Source organism: Pogonomyrmex barbatus, unplaced genomic scaffold (genome assembly GCF_055798465.1).
Source record: "Pogonomyrmex barbatus isolate J1 unplaced genomic scaffold, ASM5579846v1 scaffold13, whole genome shotgun sequence".
Classification (NCBI taxonomy): Eukaryota; Metazoa; Arthropoda; class Insecta; order Hymenoptera; family Formicidae; genus Pogonomyrmex; species Pogonomyrmex barbatus.
In genome coordinates, this window is record NW_028297109.1 from 1,427,796 (window position 1) to 1,445,342 (window position 17,547).

At 33.0% G+C, this 17,547-nt stretch overlaps 1 protein-coding gene across 6 annotated transcripts in view; it reads left to right on the forward strand.

The window, feature by feature from the left end:
• Window positions 1-17,547, forward strand: part of LOC105424305 (uncharacterized) — a 38,321-nt gene that overhangs the window by 8,836 nt on the left and 11,938 nt on the right. For 5 of the 6 annotated variants that reach the window (XM_089072588.1, XM_089072582.1, XM_089072584.1 and 2 more), the window contains 14 exons: window positions 1-12,581; window positions 12,663-13,032; window positions 13,125-13,373; window positions 13,444-13,587; window positions 13,656-13,985; window positions 14,102-14,274; window positions 14,346-14,445; window positions 15,577-15,740; window positions 15,846-16,067; window positions 16,151-16,404; window positions 16,467-16,627; window positions 16,714-16,984; window positions 17,080-17,316; window positions 17,398-17,530. In XM_089072588.1, coding sequence (XP_088928714.1) covers window positions 1-12,581; window positions 12,663-13,032; window positions 13,125-13,373; window positions 13,444-13,587; window positions 13,656-13,985; window positions 14,102-14,274; window positions 14,346-14,445; window positions 15,577-15,740; window positions 15,846-16,067; window positions 16,151-16,404; window positions 16,467-16,627; window positions 16,714-16,984; window positions 17,080-17,316; window positions 17,398-17,530 — 15,389 coding nt within the window. The remainder of the gene's footprint in view (window positions 12,582-12,662; window positions 13,033-13,124; window positions 13,374-13,443; window positions 13,588-13,655; window positions 13,986-14,101; window positions 14,275-14,345; window positions 14,446-15,576; window positions 15,741-15,845; window positions 16,068-16,150; window positions 16,405-16,466; window positions 16,628-16,713; window positions 16,985-17,079; window positions 17,317-17,397; window positions 17,531-17,547) is intronic. The other variant, XM_089072583.1, reaches the window with a different exon arrangement.

A 17,547-nucleotide genomic window follows, 5' to 3' on the forward strand; every position in this document is an offset into this window, starting at 1 on the left:
AACACAATGTGATCGAGTTACCACCAATGAGATTTGTTAAAGAAACGTCCACGACTGGTAATTTATTAATGGAAGCTGTGGTGATTGACGTATCACCCGATTATTTTGTTAGCGCGGAAGATGGTGATGATCTACGAACAGAAGCTGACTTCGAGGATGTCTCCATTATGGATGATGTTACGCATGTTCTTTCGTCACCTGAACGTGATTCTCGAAGTTCTTTAAAGAGATCAGCACGATATAATGTGGATGAGGATGAGAAAGTTCCTAATAGGCCACCTCGAAAAAAATCAATGAATGCATCATTATCGAAGAGCGAAAGAAGTCAACAGATAGAATCTGAAAGTTTCCACAGTGTACAAAAAGACGATCCACCGTTGTCTCCGCTTTCATCTCTGAAGCAGGATGACAGCGACACTTTCGCGGATGCTTTATCCTCTGCACATCTCTCCATCACAGAGAGTTTAGTCCAGAAAAATATAACCTCGGAACATGCAGATAATAGAAAACGCAGTTTAAGCGCAGGAAGATCAACTGGCTCCAGTCTAGACGATGGGATTGGTGGTGATTCCTCTTTCGATTCAATGACTGGTGTTCCTAAAAAGACGCAGCGTAAAAAGAAACAACGGAAGGACAAAAGTAATTCCGAGAAATATTCCGATTCTAGTGACGAGCAAAGGAAAAGAAGTGAATCGGAAGATAATGTTAATACAAAGATAAAATCTCAACCTGTAGAATCAGTTTACGAGACAGAAATGGATAACAAAAATGAAGCCGAAGTAGTAAAAGAATTGTTGTTTACTAAAGAAAAATTAGATTTTCAAGATAATTTGAAAAGTGTAAATGAAATTAACAGCCATGTCTCGAAAGAAACTAAAAAGTCGACGGAAGATATTCTTTCAGAACCGAGAATAGCTCTACACAAAGCTTTGGAGCTTTTTCACGAAAAACTTATACTGAACGCACACACAGCGCCATTGTTTTCTGATATTTATGAACAAATTGATAATATATATCAAATATTAGAGACTTCAAAAGGAATAGGTACGGACATTGAAATCTTGACTAATTTGGAAATACCTCTTCATACACTATTAAAGAAAATCAATGAAATAATATCAGTAGAATATGTAGAAATTATTCATGATATTCTCCAACCATCCATCGTTCAATTATCGCATGCTATTGAAAAGCTCGAATCATCATCTTTGCAGCCTACGTTCGTAATTTTAAAAAATTTCAGCAAACCCATGTGTAATATATCTAGTGGATCAGAAAAATTATCTTCGACAAAATCTATCTCCGACGAGTCTCAAAATATATCCGAAGAAATTGTAGATTCGTTACTTGATATTCAATCGACATTTAGTGAGATTTTACAACAAATGGAACAATCGAAACTTTTGGTAAATAAATCTGGAAAGTCACAACAAATATCAATAACATCAGAACTTATGGCATGTTTAGTAGAGTTAAGAGAGTGCGTATCTCATACAGCACACACTGCAATGGCATTGAAAGAGAATGAAACACTAAGCAGTTTAATGGAATTTAGGAAACCTTTATTGGATCTTCAATTAATTTTATCAGCAAACCGAGGTACTTTTTACGAACTTTCAACAATAAAAGAAATAAATATTGCCGTTGCAAAATTAAAGAGTGTCATAGTAACTATACTGAACGATTCCACAAATCGCGACGTAATTTTCCAAATTAAAACAATTTTCAAAATATTAGAAGATACTGATAAACAAATATTAAAGTTGGTAGAACAATCATCAGAAATGAAAATTGTTCAAAAACGTATGTTGAAAAATTTAGATATTGAACAAAGTCTAAGTAAGGTGCACTTTGCTTTATCATCGGTTTTAGAAAAACAGCACATAGCCTCAAGTCATTTGATAACAAGTATTGAAGTGTTACGTCAGACAATTGGTTCTTCGGCTGTTACGATAGCCAATTTAAACAATCCGGTTGATAATGAGATAACTCAAGAAATTAGCACACTAAATGAATCATTATTAAATTTACAGAGGAATTTATTAACGGAAAAGCATGAATTAGAAGAAGAGCAAATTCTTGATAATTTGATGCATCCTATCGGTATGCTAAAAGCAATAATTCACAATATAATTGAAAACAGTTCTTCAGTCCAATTGATACTACCAATGTTGGAATTATTGGAAGATATAGAAAAAGATATAGCTCTTGTAATGAAAGAAATATCAAAGAGAAAATATCAGGAAGAAAGTATTACACAATCTCAGAAAGAAAATACGGTAGAAGAAAGCAATTCAAAATCTATTTTAGCTACTTTAATCCGTCATTCTTTAGATCCTATTAAAAACTGGTTATCTGTTACATCTGATGATAGTACAAAGGACGAAATGAAATCTACTCTGAGTTCAACAATCGAAGAATTGAAAAGAGATATAACTCAGATTGCCATTCAAACATCATATTCTGAAGTACCAAATGATGAAAGTTTGATAAAAGCATTGATTGATCTCCGAGAACCGCTAATGAGACTCAATACCGCTATTTCTGTGGTAGATTATGGACCAGAAGATATTTCAGTATTGGAAAACTTGAATTGTCCTATGAAATATCTTTTGCAAACTATCATGAGTGTTCTTCATAAACGTGCGCAAGAAAAATCTCTACGACCGATTATAAATATCATCAAACAAATTGAAAATCAAATACCACTTTCAATCAAAGATGCTCTTTATCAACAAGAACTTAAACAAAATGCTAAAGCATTAAATATAGAAATGGGACAAAAAGAAAAAGAAACTGTTTCCAAAATTTCCAAAGAAACAATTCCTGGTATTCTTACGGAAGTTGCTACAATACCATTTGAAATTGGATCTACGACATCTTTTACCGAGCAAGCTACAACAGAAAACAATTTCGATAGAATAACTGATGACGTACAAATTATAAAAAATGAAAAACAGGAAAGAGAAAAAGATGCAGGCAAATTAATCATAATTTTGTTAGAAACTTTGGAAAAACTTCAATTAGAGATAACTAGTATTCTAGAGGATTTCGAAGAATCAATAACACAAACTACCACGATTCCCCAATCGAAATTGGCTAATTTCCTCGAAGATTTAAGAAGCATTATTTCCACAATATGCATGACTACCATTCACAGTGAAGAAACTTCTTCACTTGAAGAAAAATTTAATCAGACAACTTTGGTGCTAATTAATCTAATGCAACCGCTGACAAATATACGAAATCTTCTTTCCAGATCGCACGAGCATGATGTTTCAGAACTCATAATATTGAATCGATTTAGCCCGCTGTTGGATATAATAGAAATCAACGTAATAAGACAAATAATCAATTTTGTCAATAAAGATGAGAATGTAGAAAAAGAACTCGAGTGTCTTTTATGCGTGCTAAAAGAAATCAAAACAGAAATTCCAATCGTAATTCAAGAAATATCATTGAGACGAAAAATTTTGGAACATCTCTGGGATATCTCAAAACCGTTGGATAGTATTTTGGAACGCATGAGCGATTTGGAGAAAGCTGCGGAAGAAACTCTTGAAACTGATGTCGCAAATATTTTAGGAAAACCAATTAATTCTCTTTTGAAAGACATAAAAATAGCTATCCAAGAAGTAGATGCATTAGATCGACGAGAACCATTGATTCTCGAATTACGAAACTTTATCGAACCTCTGCTAGAATTTCATAGTTGTCTTTCAATGGTACAAAATAGTCGAAAAAGTTTAGTTCCTGAAGCCTCTTTATTAGAAGAGAGAAGAAGCGTTATTTTGCGAGCAGTCGATGGTTTGCAAAAACAAGTTTGTCATACTGTCGAAATAATTGCAAATATGGAAGATGCCTTTTTATTTAATGAATCTTTGACATTACTCAATTCTGCGATTCTACAAGTACAAAAACAAGTTGATAAGACTGATTATTCGCGTCGATCTAGTAGCACTCAAATTTCTCTTCAACATCGACTTACTGGTACGTTGAGTCGTTTAGCAAAGGCTATAATAGCGTTGCAAGAACACACTGATGAGGATACATATGGAATAGTGTCCAAATGTTTGGAAGCGTTACAAAAGCAAATCTCATTTTCGCAAACGCAGTTTAATCAAATCAATAATGAATTAATTGACGAAGAAGCAATCATAGAAGGCTTTCTTTATCCGGCCAATCAACTTTTGTCAGCATTAAACATTTTGAAAGAGAATATACAGAAGCAACACTTGGTAATTTCACACTCAATAGTTTATTTTCAAGAATTAGCTGACTCTATTACAGAATTGAGTTTTTCCCTCTCAGCTTACAAAACGGAACTTGTCCGAGAAGGTACTTCTGAAGGAGCACCGATCGTAGAAACCTTTTCTGCCGTTATCGATGTTTTAGGCCATATAAAAGATTCTGTTACTGTCATAGAAAAGGCAGTCGACAACGAACAGAAAGCGAGTATGATTATCACAAAAGTAGAAAGTGTCACTGATGAGATTATAGAAGTGTCGCAAGAAGAAATTGAAAATATAATGATGATCACGGAAATACCATCATCTAAAGCAATAGTTCAAGAAGCTCAATCGGAAATTGGAGGCACACCTATAACAACACAAATATCAATCTTAAAAAACCTAGAAACAGTTCAACAGACTTCTGTTAAACAAATGAAGAATAATAATCTGACGGATTCGAGGGAATACGAGGAAAATCAAAAAGAAAACGAAAGAAAGGAACATCTAATAGCGGAGATATCAAAGTTTAATTGTGCAATAAATAACTTGATACAGCCGTTAAGAGAACTAATTAATCTCGTGAAATCTACTAAGCAAAAATCACTAGTTTCCAAATCTGAAGAAAATAAGCGAAAAATACAAGAATTAACAGCATTAATACAAGTTCTTAATGATCTACAAGTTACAAATGCCTCTATTATGACGGTAATATCTTCCTCATCTGTTATATTATTAGATAGTCAATTTTCTTGTATGAAAGCTATTCTTTCTGATTTGGAACAAGCTGTCGGCACGGTTATTTCATTAACTCATGAAGGTGTGAGGCCAGAATTAAAGGAGAATATCATGACATCTTTACAATTTATCGGTAAACCTTTAGATTCTCTTGAAAATATATTGGCATCTATATATCAGACAATCGATAAAGATAGGTATATTGATAAAGACAGAGAATTATCTGAAGTTGCACAAACTTTAATATCATGTATTAATGATACCGTTAAATCTCTCAATGAAATGCAAATATCAAAATGTCTTAGTATCGCTGACCACAAAGAAAATGAAATGGAAATTTCAGAAGTCAAAGAAGAAATGAAAAATATCGAAGAAATAACTGCGCGGCCACTCGAAGAGCTTATAGAAGCCATTATGGATTCTCAAGAGATAAAATGTGATAAGACATCAGAATCTGATTTGTCTTTCATGAATACAATCGAATCGAAAGACATTGATAATTTAAAATCTGTAGAATCACAATTAAATGAGACACTTGTCAAGAAGATGGATGATTCAGCGAAACGAGATAAAGTAGATACACCTCAGGTAACATCCTTACTAGAATCTGATCAAGCCGAAAAATTATTTATTAAAAATACAGGAATGATAAAAACAATAACACAATCTTTAGAAAAAGTCGAGGAACAGAATTTAGCAACGATTGATAAACAGGAGATAGAACCAACTCAGATATCTGAAAACAATATAATTCTAGAAAAACAAATAAAAGTTGAAACTTTGCGAACGATTATCTCTCCTCTTCAAGTATTGCGTAAATCATTCGATCAAATCGGAGAAATAGGAGTTTTTGAATCCTCTGATAAGAAAACAATCGCATTTTCGGCTCTAATAGAACCATTGTTAAATTTAGAGTTTGTATTACCTGAAGTGACCGAAGATATAAAACAAGATACAGTGACATTACAAGGGTTATCTGTGGTAAGCATTTTGGACGAAGTACAAAGATCAGTTGCTACAATTCAAGAAGAAATGCAACTGCAGCTTAATGCTATGGCTGAAACCAGTTTGAATAAAACACCTAAGATACTCTTAGCACAAGCCATCATGAAACCTTTGGGTGATTTAAGAATTTCAATTGCACGCATCCAATCTGACCCGATGATTAATCAATTTGTTCAACAAGGATCAGAATTATCAAATGTTGAACAAATCACAATCCTGCAAAATCTTGTTAAATCAGTGACGCAATTTGGAGAAAGATTTACATCTATTGTTAATCAAATAGAAATAGAAGCTACGTTGCCATTGCAAACCATTAAACAAACAGATCAACAACTAGATTTAGAAGTTTTACATAAAATTGTTAATCCGATTCACGTTTTACGAGAAACACTCTCCCAAATTGAAAACCTAAACAATTATGAAGCTGAGGTATTAGAAATACCCAAACAGAAAATCACAACAGCGATCGTTCAATTGACGGCAGTAATGGATTCTTTGGAAAAATTGGAACAATCACTAATTATAAGTACACAGCAAATTATAAACATGCGAGAGAAAATTACAAAAGAACTTAACGAAGACCAAAATTTATTAACAAGTATGAATTTAAAACCTATATTAGAAGAATTAAGAAACTCGATAACGATAGTTCAGGAGCAAATAATTTTTGATGAAGATATTCCTGCATTAAAAACATTGACTGAAGCTCTAGAAAATTTGAAAATGCCATTAATAACAGTTGAAGAAGTCATTGATCACAGTGATAAAGTTACTGAAATTGAAAAAATAGCAACTTTACTATCGTTTGCAAAGTCAGTGGAAAACACAGCAAATCAATTAATGGCTATAGCCAAGCGAGATATGGCAAAACAAGAAGTTAAGGAAATATCGCTAATAAAAACAATGACAATTCCCATTGAAGAATTGCAAAGTGCGATATTAAAACTCGAAGATCAAGTATCTCAAACATTGGAAACAAAGGGATCAATAAAAACTGTTAGTTTTGAATGTATGGTGCAACCATTGCAAGAATTACAGCAATTGTTCTTAACCTCTTCTTATCAAGAAACTGCTCTATTCTTACAGGAATTACCACTCAAGCCAATATTGGATAATTTGAATAAATCCGTGGCAGTGATTCAAGATCAGATCACGTTAATTCAAAATGTGCTTATAGACGGAAATACAGATGATTCAATAATATTAAAAGATTTTGCGAAATCACTTGGCAATTTAAGAACATCGACGGTAGTTTTACAACAATTGAATGCAATAGAAAACGCTGGTCAACAAATTGTAGAAATCGAGAATGCATCTGCGCTGCAAGCATTTGCAAAATCTATTGAGGAATTCAAAAAATCTTGCTCCGTTATTGTTGAACGACCAAGAATTATCGAAGCTTTGACGAAAAATATAGAATTGAAACAATTAAATAAAATAGATGCGCAACTGATTGAAAATATTGTTGCACCTCTGCGAATATTACAAGAGCAGATTTTAACTATCGAGGAGTCTAAAATGCAAGAATCTGAGATTTTGGATCTAACGGAAATAAGGAAACCAGTTACTGTGTTAAGTAGTCTTGTTAGTCCCTTGCAACAACTTGAAAAATCTTTTGTCGCAACGGTGCAAAAGCAACACGTTATCGAACACGATGGACACAACCTAACAATTGAATCTTCTTCCGTAAATTTAGAAAAGCTTGCTTTACAGCCTGTTCTCGAGGAAGTACAAAAATCTATTGCTACTGTACAAGAGCACATGATATTAGAGGCAGGAAAGCAAATTACGTCGGAAATAGAAAGTGATACTCTACTGAAATCAATTGCACAGCCATTAGTGGATTTAAAAGCTTCCATCGCATCTATACAGCAAGTAACCGCAATTGCCCCTGATTTTTTAACCGAACTCGCACAAGAGCAAAATGTTTCAACGTTGGAAACATTTGCCAAAATTCTTCATAATCTGACGGAATGTATGGCAATGTGTAATCAACAGCAGGTAATTATGGAACCTGCGGCGGATACTATTTCCGAAGATGCTTTGTCTTTAAATACGTGGGCGGATGTAATCGATGAAGCTGCTTCTAAAATTACACATCCAATGGTGATTGATCAAGGCGTGATTGAATCTCCAACTGAAATCGCAATGTCGATGTCAGAGGAAGAAATGTCCTCGTTGAGAACATTAGCAAAACCTTTAACCGAATTACGAGAATGCTTAGCTTTGATCGTTGAGGAGCAAAAAACAGTCCCACTGTGCGATACAACGTGCGTTTTGTCGGAAAAAGAAAATATTTCTTTGACGAAAACAATGATACAACCTTTATTAGAATTAAAACAAGCAGCTGCAATAATAATTCAGGAGCAAATGGCTATCGAACGTACTAATGAACATTCATTTGTCGTCGATGGTAAAAATGAATTTACTCTTCGTTGTTTAGTGGAACCACTTGAAGAATTACGCCATTCTATCGCAATAATACAGGATCAGATGTTGATTGAAACACTAATGGACCAATCAAAGAATGACATCATATTAAATGCATTGGCTGAACCTCTATTCGATATCCAGCGTGCTATATCCATTTTAGAAACGCGAGTGATGTCGCCAGATGTTGAATCGATGTCCGAGGATGTAGGCAACAATTGGATCACAGAATGTTTAGCGACTCCTTTACATGAAATTGAAAGATCGATTGCTGAGATTCGACAATGCGACGTGATGGAACCTAAAACGACAATCGTAGAAGAAAAGTCGAAAACGTTAATGCCAGATCGATCCATTATTGAAAAATTAATAAAACCAGTGGAAAGTATCAAATCAACGATATCACGTATGGAAAATGATTCTACTGAAATTGAAGTTCTTAAAACAATAGAAAAGCCACTTGCCAATGTAAGGGAGAATTTAATGTTACTGACAGACAAATATAATTTAAGTGCTGTTGAAAAGAAAGACGTCCACGCTTTTATCGAGTCTCTTTTCAATCTTGAAGAACGCATTTCATTTATCAAAAAGGAAATTATTGATAAGCCAATGCCCAAACAATCAAGCACGATGAAAATTGATACTACAATATCCGTTGTTAATATACCATTAACTGAATTAAAATATTCTATCGCAGCTATAAAAGACTCTCCAAGTTTACATCTGCAAAATTTGAAGAAACCATTGGAACTTGTACAGAATGCGTTTGAAACGATCGTATCAATACAACAAAATAAAAAGCTTTCAGAATTATCAACAAAAATAATAAACAGTATTTCAGATATTAGCAACTCAATTGAATCTATCGAAAACACATTAGAGCGACAACAAATATCGGTCGTTGAAATCCATATCGAATATGCAGCACTTGGAATATTGGCAAAATCTTTACGGAATGTTAAACAGTGTATTATACAAATACAAGAGAAACCAAATACTGTCAATTTAATGACTCATGCTCTTGAAAGCCTCGAAAAATCTATATCTCTAGTACAAGAACAATCAGCCGATAAACCACTGGTAGAATCGCAGCATACAAATTTTGATATTCTTTCGAAAAGTTTAATATTATGCCTACATGAGTTGCAAGAATCAATACAAACAACAAAAACACTATGGCGTGAAGAAACAGTATTAGATGGATTAATAATTTTTGAGAAACCAATTTCTAAATTGCAAACTGCAATAAAAATTATATATGACCAGTCTTTGGAAGAGACAATTTTGAAAATAGATAAATTCAAAAGAGTATCACAAAAGAAATTTGTAAAAAAAGAAATATATACATCTGAAATTGAAACTAATGAAAAATTTATTAAAAACGACAATGAGATTAATAAAATAAAAGAAGAAACAGGAGAAAATAAATTGATAAAAGATATAAATTCTACGATAATTAATGATACAAAAGAAAAGAAAAACGAAAAGAAATTAGAGAAGGAGGAAGAAGAAATAGAACAAGAGAAAGTAAAAGATGATAAAAAATCAACAGAGTTAATACATGAAGAAGAAGAAGAAGTTAACAAAATAAAAAATAAAGATGAAAAACAAAAGAGGGAACATGTAATCGAAAAGATACAAAAAGTAAATGAAAAGCAGGAAAATGAAGAAATTGAACAAATAAAGAAAGCAGCAGAACAAAGTAAACAAGCAAAAGATAAAATAATAGAGCAAAGTGAAAAAGAAAGTAAAAAAGTAAAAAAAATTGATAGCTTTGAAAAACATAAAGAAACTGGCGAAATGCAAGAAATGAAAAATCAGCAAGAAAAAATGGATACAGCTGAAAGTATAAAAAATATAGTCGAGGAATCTCAACAATTTATTGATGTCAAAGAAGTAAAGGAAGAACAAAATGAACAATGGAACAAAAAAGATTATGTAGAAACAGAAAAAACAGAATGTGAAGAAAAACAAAAAGAAGAGAACGTAGAAAAGAAAAAAATAGCTGAATGTAAAAGAATTGAAATGGATCAAAGCATTGAGAGCAAAGAGAAAGTGGAAAATAAAGAAATAAAAGATTCTAAAAATATAGAACAGTCACATGAGCAATATAAGCAGGAAGAAAAACAAGAAAAAGAAATAAATAGAACGCAACAGGAACATCAAAGAGAACGTGAGGTTGAAATGATACAGAAAGAAATAGATGAGTTTGATAACGAAGTCGGAATCACAAAAATAAAAAGAAATGAAGAGCATAAGAATCTCAAAAAAGAATCTAAAAAATTAGAAAAAGAACAAGAAAATTTTGAAGATGAAAAATGTGCTGTACCATTAAATCAAAATAAAAACGTTAGTAAAAACGAAAAGAGCGCTAACCAACTAAAGCAAGAAGAAGAGCAAAAGAAAGGAAATAAAGAAGAAAAGCAAGAGCAAAAGAAACAAGAAACAAAAGAAAAACTAAAGAAGAAAGAAAATAAAAAAGTAAAAAGCGAGAAGACTGAAGAAGTGAAGAATGAAAAAGAGAAATCTAGTTTAAAAGAAGACACAGTACAAGAAGAAATAAAAGAGCATAAACAAGAAAAAATAATGGAAGAAGTAGAAAAAGTAATGAAACAAGAGAAAGAACAAAAGAAAAAAGAAACAATAGAAAAGATAAAAGAGAAGGAAAACAAAAAAACAAATGGCCAGAAAATTGAGGAATTAAGAAAAGAGAAAGAAGACTCTAATGAAAATAAAAAGCAGATACAAAAGAAGATAGAAGTACAACAAAAGGAAGTGGAAGACGCAAAAAAACAAGAAAGAGAGTTAAATAACAAAGAAACAATAGAAAAGGTAAAGGAAGAAAGAGATAAAACGAAAAGAAATGAAGAAATTATAAAACTGGAGAAAGAAATAAAGGATACTAATAAAAAAGAAGAGAAAATGAAAGAAGAAAAACAAAAGAAAAAGGATGAAGATAAAATATTGATGAATAAGGAAAACAAAGAATCAAAGGCTGAAGAAATAAAAATAATAAAAGAGGAACAAACAGAAATAAAGAGAAATATACAAGAGAAGGAGGAAAAGATTACACAAGAAAGGGATAAAGTGGCAGAAAAAGTTAAAGAAAAAGAAATGAGTAAAAGAAAAGAGGAAATTGATAAAACGGGAGAAATAATACAGCAAGCACAATGTGAATATGTAAATGGCATAAAGAAAAGAAAGTACCTGCAAATGGATGAGAATAAAAAAAAACAAAATTATAAGATAATAATGCTTCAAAGTCAGCAAGAAGAGAGTAAATCGAAACTTGAAGAAAAATTGGAAACTTTGGAAAGAGAGGAAGAAGAAGAGCAGCATAAATTGCAACACGATCAAAGTTGGTCGTACACAAAAAAATGGGTTGATAAAAATAGTGAACGTTGGATACAGAAAGATGAAGATGATCAGGAAAGAGATAATAAAAAACAGCATAGAATGGAAATGGAGCGCTTGGAAAAGAAAAGAATTATGAGGCGGACTAAACAAGAAGCTGATTATATATCTATATTGGACGAAGAAAATCGGCAGAAAAGAAACGAGGAAAAGAAAATTAGGAGAGATGAGACTACTAGATTATTATGGGAAGAAGAACAAAGATTACGAAAAAGACAAGAGGACGAAATATTTAGAAATAGACAAAGAAGAAAAGAGCAAATAAAAGAAAATGAATGGTCGAGAAAACGCGAAAATGAATCTGATCGGTTCCTTAGAAATATGTTAGAAACTACGTATAAATCAACTCCAATGTTTTTTAATATCGATTATTCTCGAGAGTATTCTTCTCGATTCGATTCTAGTGTTTCAATACTTTCTAGCATTTCTAGATCATACAGTTGGAGAGATTCATTAACGTCACTCAGCGGAAAAAAGGTGGACGACTACTGGAATTATAAATTACGTAGTCCTGTGGATAAATATTACTTTGATACAAGTTTATCATACAGAAGACGCAGAAAAAGAGAAAATCGCATGATTCGCGCGAGATCCACCAGTTTATTAAAATATGAAGACTATTCGACTGGGGATAGTGATGCCACTATTGTACCTAGTACAAATATTCGATCTTTTCGACGCACAAAAGCGAAGACTGCCTCACGAATCGATTTTGACGCTTGTGAATCTAATCTATTTAGATACACTGACTTCAGTCAAAATAAGGTAGCTATTCTATATTAAATTATTGCTTAACATTTTATAAGTAAAGAAAATAAGTTTTCCATAATTTTAATATAATAAAAGTATTTATTATTACAGAGTTTTCCATGGGAAAAGCTAAAAAAACCATCATTTTGCACAAGACTGACAAACCGAATTGTAGGAGTTGGTATGAGAATAAGACTGACTTGTACTGTTCTTGGTAATCCAGAACCACGCGTTTATTGGACTAAAGATAATCAAAAGCTAGATGCCTCGAACAAACGTTGCAGGATGCGATACGAAAACGGTATGGCTTATTTGGAACTAGACGAAGCGCTTCTCGAGGATGCTGGAATATATACATGCGTAGCTGAGAATACACAGGGCACTTCTATAACCGAATCTATCTTAAGCGTTTACTCCGATTATAAACCTATGCATTCATCTCCAATTTTCGTAAAATCAATTAAAGGTATACATGTATTTTTATTTTCATTAATATACATTATTATATATAATATACATTATTTTAACGATAAATTGTTATTTTTTTTTTTTTTTTAGATACTTATCGATATTCTGATCGCAAACTCATTCTGGAATGTCGTGTACGATCTTATCCGGTTCCTATAATTTCCTGGCTAAAAGACGGAGTGATTATTCAAGGCGAACGTTACAAACAAAGTTATCTCGACGATGATGTTTATCGACTGGAAATAGCGGATCCTGATCTCACAGATAATGGACAATATACATGTCGTGCGGCAAACGAACTATATACCGAAGAAATATCTCATATTGTTCACGTTGAAGGTAACTAGGACATTACATGTTATGGATCAATATAAATACTTTCAAATATTATATAATAATATAATTATAGATTGGCGATCCGTGAATCGAAACGATCTACGTTCAGACCACGAAACTAAATCAGAAGTCGAACGAAAACCACGGTTTTCCAACTTATTAAAAGATTATAACGTGCCCGCTGGTGGAACGATTGCTCTTCAAGTAGAAGTCAAAGGTAAATAAATTATTTATCCAAGACGAATAAATAACGCATATCAAATTATGGAATCCTCTTTATTATAGGTGTACCAGCTCCGGAAGTAAAATGGCTACGTGGCGATCGAAAAGAGCCAATTACTATACCACAAGCTAGAACCTTTGCAGAGCGTGGACTTTACACTTTAATTGTACCAGAAGCGACAGAGTCAGAAAGGGGTATATATGTGTGTAGAGCGATTAATGCTTATGGACAAGTGGATACAAGTGCGACAGTTGATGTAATATCATCGAGTACTGTTGACGGGGGAAAACCGGCGGTCTTCGTCTCAAGACCCTTTAAGAAATCGATCGATGTAATCGTTGGCGAAGATATCAGCATATCCTTCCGAGTCAGTGGTATCCCCAAGCCTCGAAGTAAGATTTGACAATAAAACTCTTAATTTATTATATTCCCGAACAAATATTAAATTATTTTTCACTTTATTTCTTTTCTCTTTTATTTTTCATCTATTTTTTTCCTACTATTTTAGTAATATGGATGAAGGGATTAACGGACATCACAGATGGGCCAAGATCATATAAAGAGAGTATTGATGATTATGTCAGATTAACATTAAAAAGAGTCATACCTTCTGACGAGGGTACCTATTGCATTTTAGTTAAAAATAGGTACGGTTGCGATAGAAGTTTCTTCTCAATTAAGGTGAGAATTTTTTTAAGAATTTAATTAAGATGAAGAAAATATATAATTTTAATAATGTGTGTTTCAAATAGATAAAGCAACGTGCTAGGTCATTGACTCCATTGTCAGATTGGAATTCTGTTACCGAGCGTGACGCAGAAGAATACAACAACGACATGTCCTATGTGCGAAGTAAGTGATTTTGCAATTATTTTGTAATATTTATTGAGAGAAATCTCGCGAGAAAAATTAAAGATTTTATAATAATATATGCAAGGATTAAAATAAAATTACTTAATGCAACTAGTTGTAATAAATTCCGACAAAATGTCACGACATTATTGTATAACATATTAAAATTAGAATGACAAACAATCTACACCAACTGCAACATCATACACTTGGCTTAAATTTTAATGGCTAAATGCCAATTGACGCCTGGACTAAGCGGTCGCATGAACTAACATCGATATTTAGTTTGACTGCTTATTGAATTGATATGATAATTGATCTAAAGATCTCCTTAAATATATATAAATGTAATCTTGGTAATGCCTGAGCCGATATCTTGAAATATAAGCTCTTAAATAAATCCAGAATTAACATAATCGCGAAATGTTGTAAGAAAACACTAATAACATAAAATAAATGTCACAAGAGCACATCCAAGTTTCCTTCATTCGAGGAACATTTCAAGACGGGTTATTTTAGTTTACCTTCTTTATTCATCTCCCACCAACATCGCACGAACTTTGCAAATTCAAAATTCAGTCGTCGTCTAAACGCGAATCACTTCATATATCCTACTTTTTCAAATCTTGAGTTTTGACACAATATTTTGTGCTAGTAAGAAATATCTTGCAAAGTGATAAATTGTTTATTTGTTTGTTCAATATCTTTTATAAATGCATTACATTTTGCTAAAAATTCATCATCATTTTTATAATATCCTATTGCATAATATGTTAAATATATATTTCTTCTTTTCTTTATAATATAAAAGCATGTTGGATTTGTAAGCATTTTAACAAATATACATCGCCAAAATAAATAAAATAGTTTTTATCATGAAGCGACATGATCATGAAAATATTATTAATATCGAAAATGAAGATATCATTATCTCGCGTTTGAGACATTCTTGGACTAATAAGAACTCTTCAATTCTTGATTTCTTGGAATATTTATATGGACATCGAGGTTAGCCAATAGATAATTGTTCTACAATACATTTATTCTATATACATTTCTTCAAAATCAATTTTTATGGAAAAGACGCAATTAAATATGTGTAACTAATTTTATAATTTTATGATTCATCAGATGTTCCCGGTCCGATTAGTAGTGAACCTGTTGCTATTGACGGTGGGAAAAGCTGGTTATCATTGAGTTGGGGTAAAGCAGAAAGAAGAGGACCCGCACCGGTGATCGCTTATAAAGTCGAAGCTTGGCTCTTAGGTGGTGATGGAGGTGCTCGATGGGTAGAGGTGAGACAGAAGAAAATGATATTTCTAATTTAATAACACGTATTAAATGAGTATAAATAACATTTACTCTTTTCTAAATCAATATTTCCCGATCTCTCCGAGCAGCTCGGGATTACGCCAATCAATGCGTTCGATGCATTCAATTTGCGACCAGGTGGAGAATATAAATTTCGCGTAACACCACGAAATCGTTATGGATGGGGCGAACCAGTTACGATGACGAATTCAGTGATGGTGAGCGAAAGTACCGATCTTCCGGAATTCACCAAAATTCTACCGGGACAATTAAAGGCTCTCGAAGGAATGCCAGTAAAATTGGAATGTGAAGCAAGTTTATAATATGAACACGTTTTAATATATTTTCTAATTAATTTCTTTATTTATATATTTATTTAAATAATTTCTTTTAGATTCGCAGTGATTCTAAAGTGGAAGTACGATGGTATCGCGAAACAATGGAAATAAATTCATGCAATAATTCAAGATTTGCAATACATTACAATGGCTCCAAATATTCCTTGACGATTGCAAATATCAGAGAAGATGATTCCGGACGATATGTTTGTGAGGCAAACAATAGAATGGGTAAAGTGTCATCGTTCGCTAGAATTCTCGTTGTTACCGATCCAAGAATTATCGAGGCCGATGCTAAACTTAAAACGAGGTAAATAAATGTATTATCGTGATATAGCAAACAAGTAATAAATTATACAATTCCGTTAAAAGTTTAAGCGTCGAACCAGAAGATAGACCGCCGCAATTTACCATGAGGATACGAGACAGACGAGTGCAAACAACTTATCCTGTAAGGCTTACCTGTCAAGTCATCGGGCATCCCATTCCGGAGGTCACTTGGTATAAAAATGAAACGGAAATCTCTCAAGATGGTAATTTATTTGTTCATCAATTTTATGAATATCCAATATAAAAATTCTTATTTTATTAACTTTCCCTTAAATGTTCTTTTCTTCAGAGCGCCACGTCTTTTGGGATGACGACTCAAATTTTCATACTCTGGAAATAATTCATTCCACTCTTGAAGACTCTGGATGTTATATGGTGACAGCGAGAAATATAAATGGCTCCGTGTCTTGTCGGTGTAACCTCGTGGTAGATAAAGGAATTCGGGCCTATATAGCACCGGAATTTCTTCGTGATCTTAATGCAGTTTACACGATTCCTTCAGGTGGGGAATTACGAATGTCGGCACAACTTGAAGCTTACCCGAGTGTCGGCGTTGTCTGGTGAGCAATGATTATTATTATGATGATATTTGCATTTATGATAACATGACATCATGATCTACATCAATATATCTTTTCTTTTTGTGATTATGTAGGCATCGCGATGGGATTCGGCTACGACCTAGTAGAAGAGCCGTAATGACATTGAGCCACGATGGCACTATCCAATTTTCTCTGGCTAATATCACTGCGCGAGACGCAGGAATTTACAGTTGTACTGCGACAAATGTAGTCGGGCAAACTGAAACATCCACCAGAGTGGCTGTTATAACCACCGATCAAAATAATTCTTCCATTGATGAATCTTCCAACGTTACTAGCACAGATATACCGTGAGTTTGGGACGTCTCGACATATCCTAATACAATACAAATCCTAATACAATACAAATTGTAAATAAAATTCTTTTTTAGATATTCAAAGGAACCTCTTTTTGTAACAAAACCTTTATCCACTGAAGCGATTGAAGGCGACACAGTCATCATTCTCTGTGAAGTAGTTGGAGATCCTAAACCGGAAGTAATATGGTTGCGCGATTTTCTCAAGGTAAGCTACACGAAAAT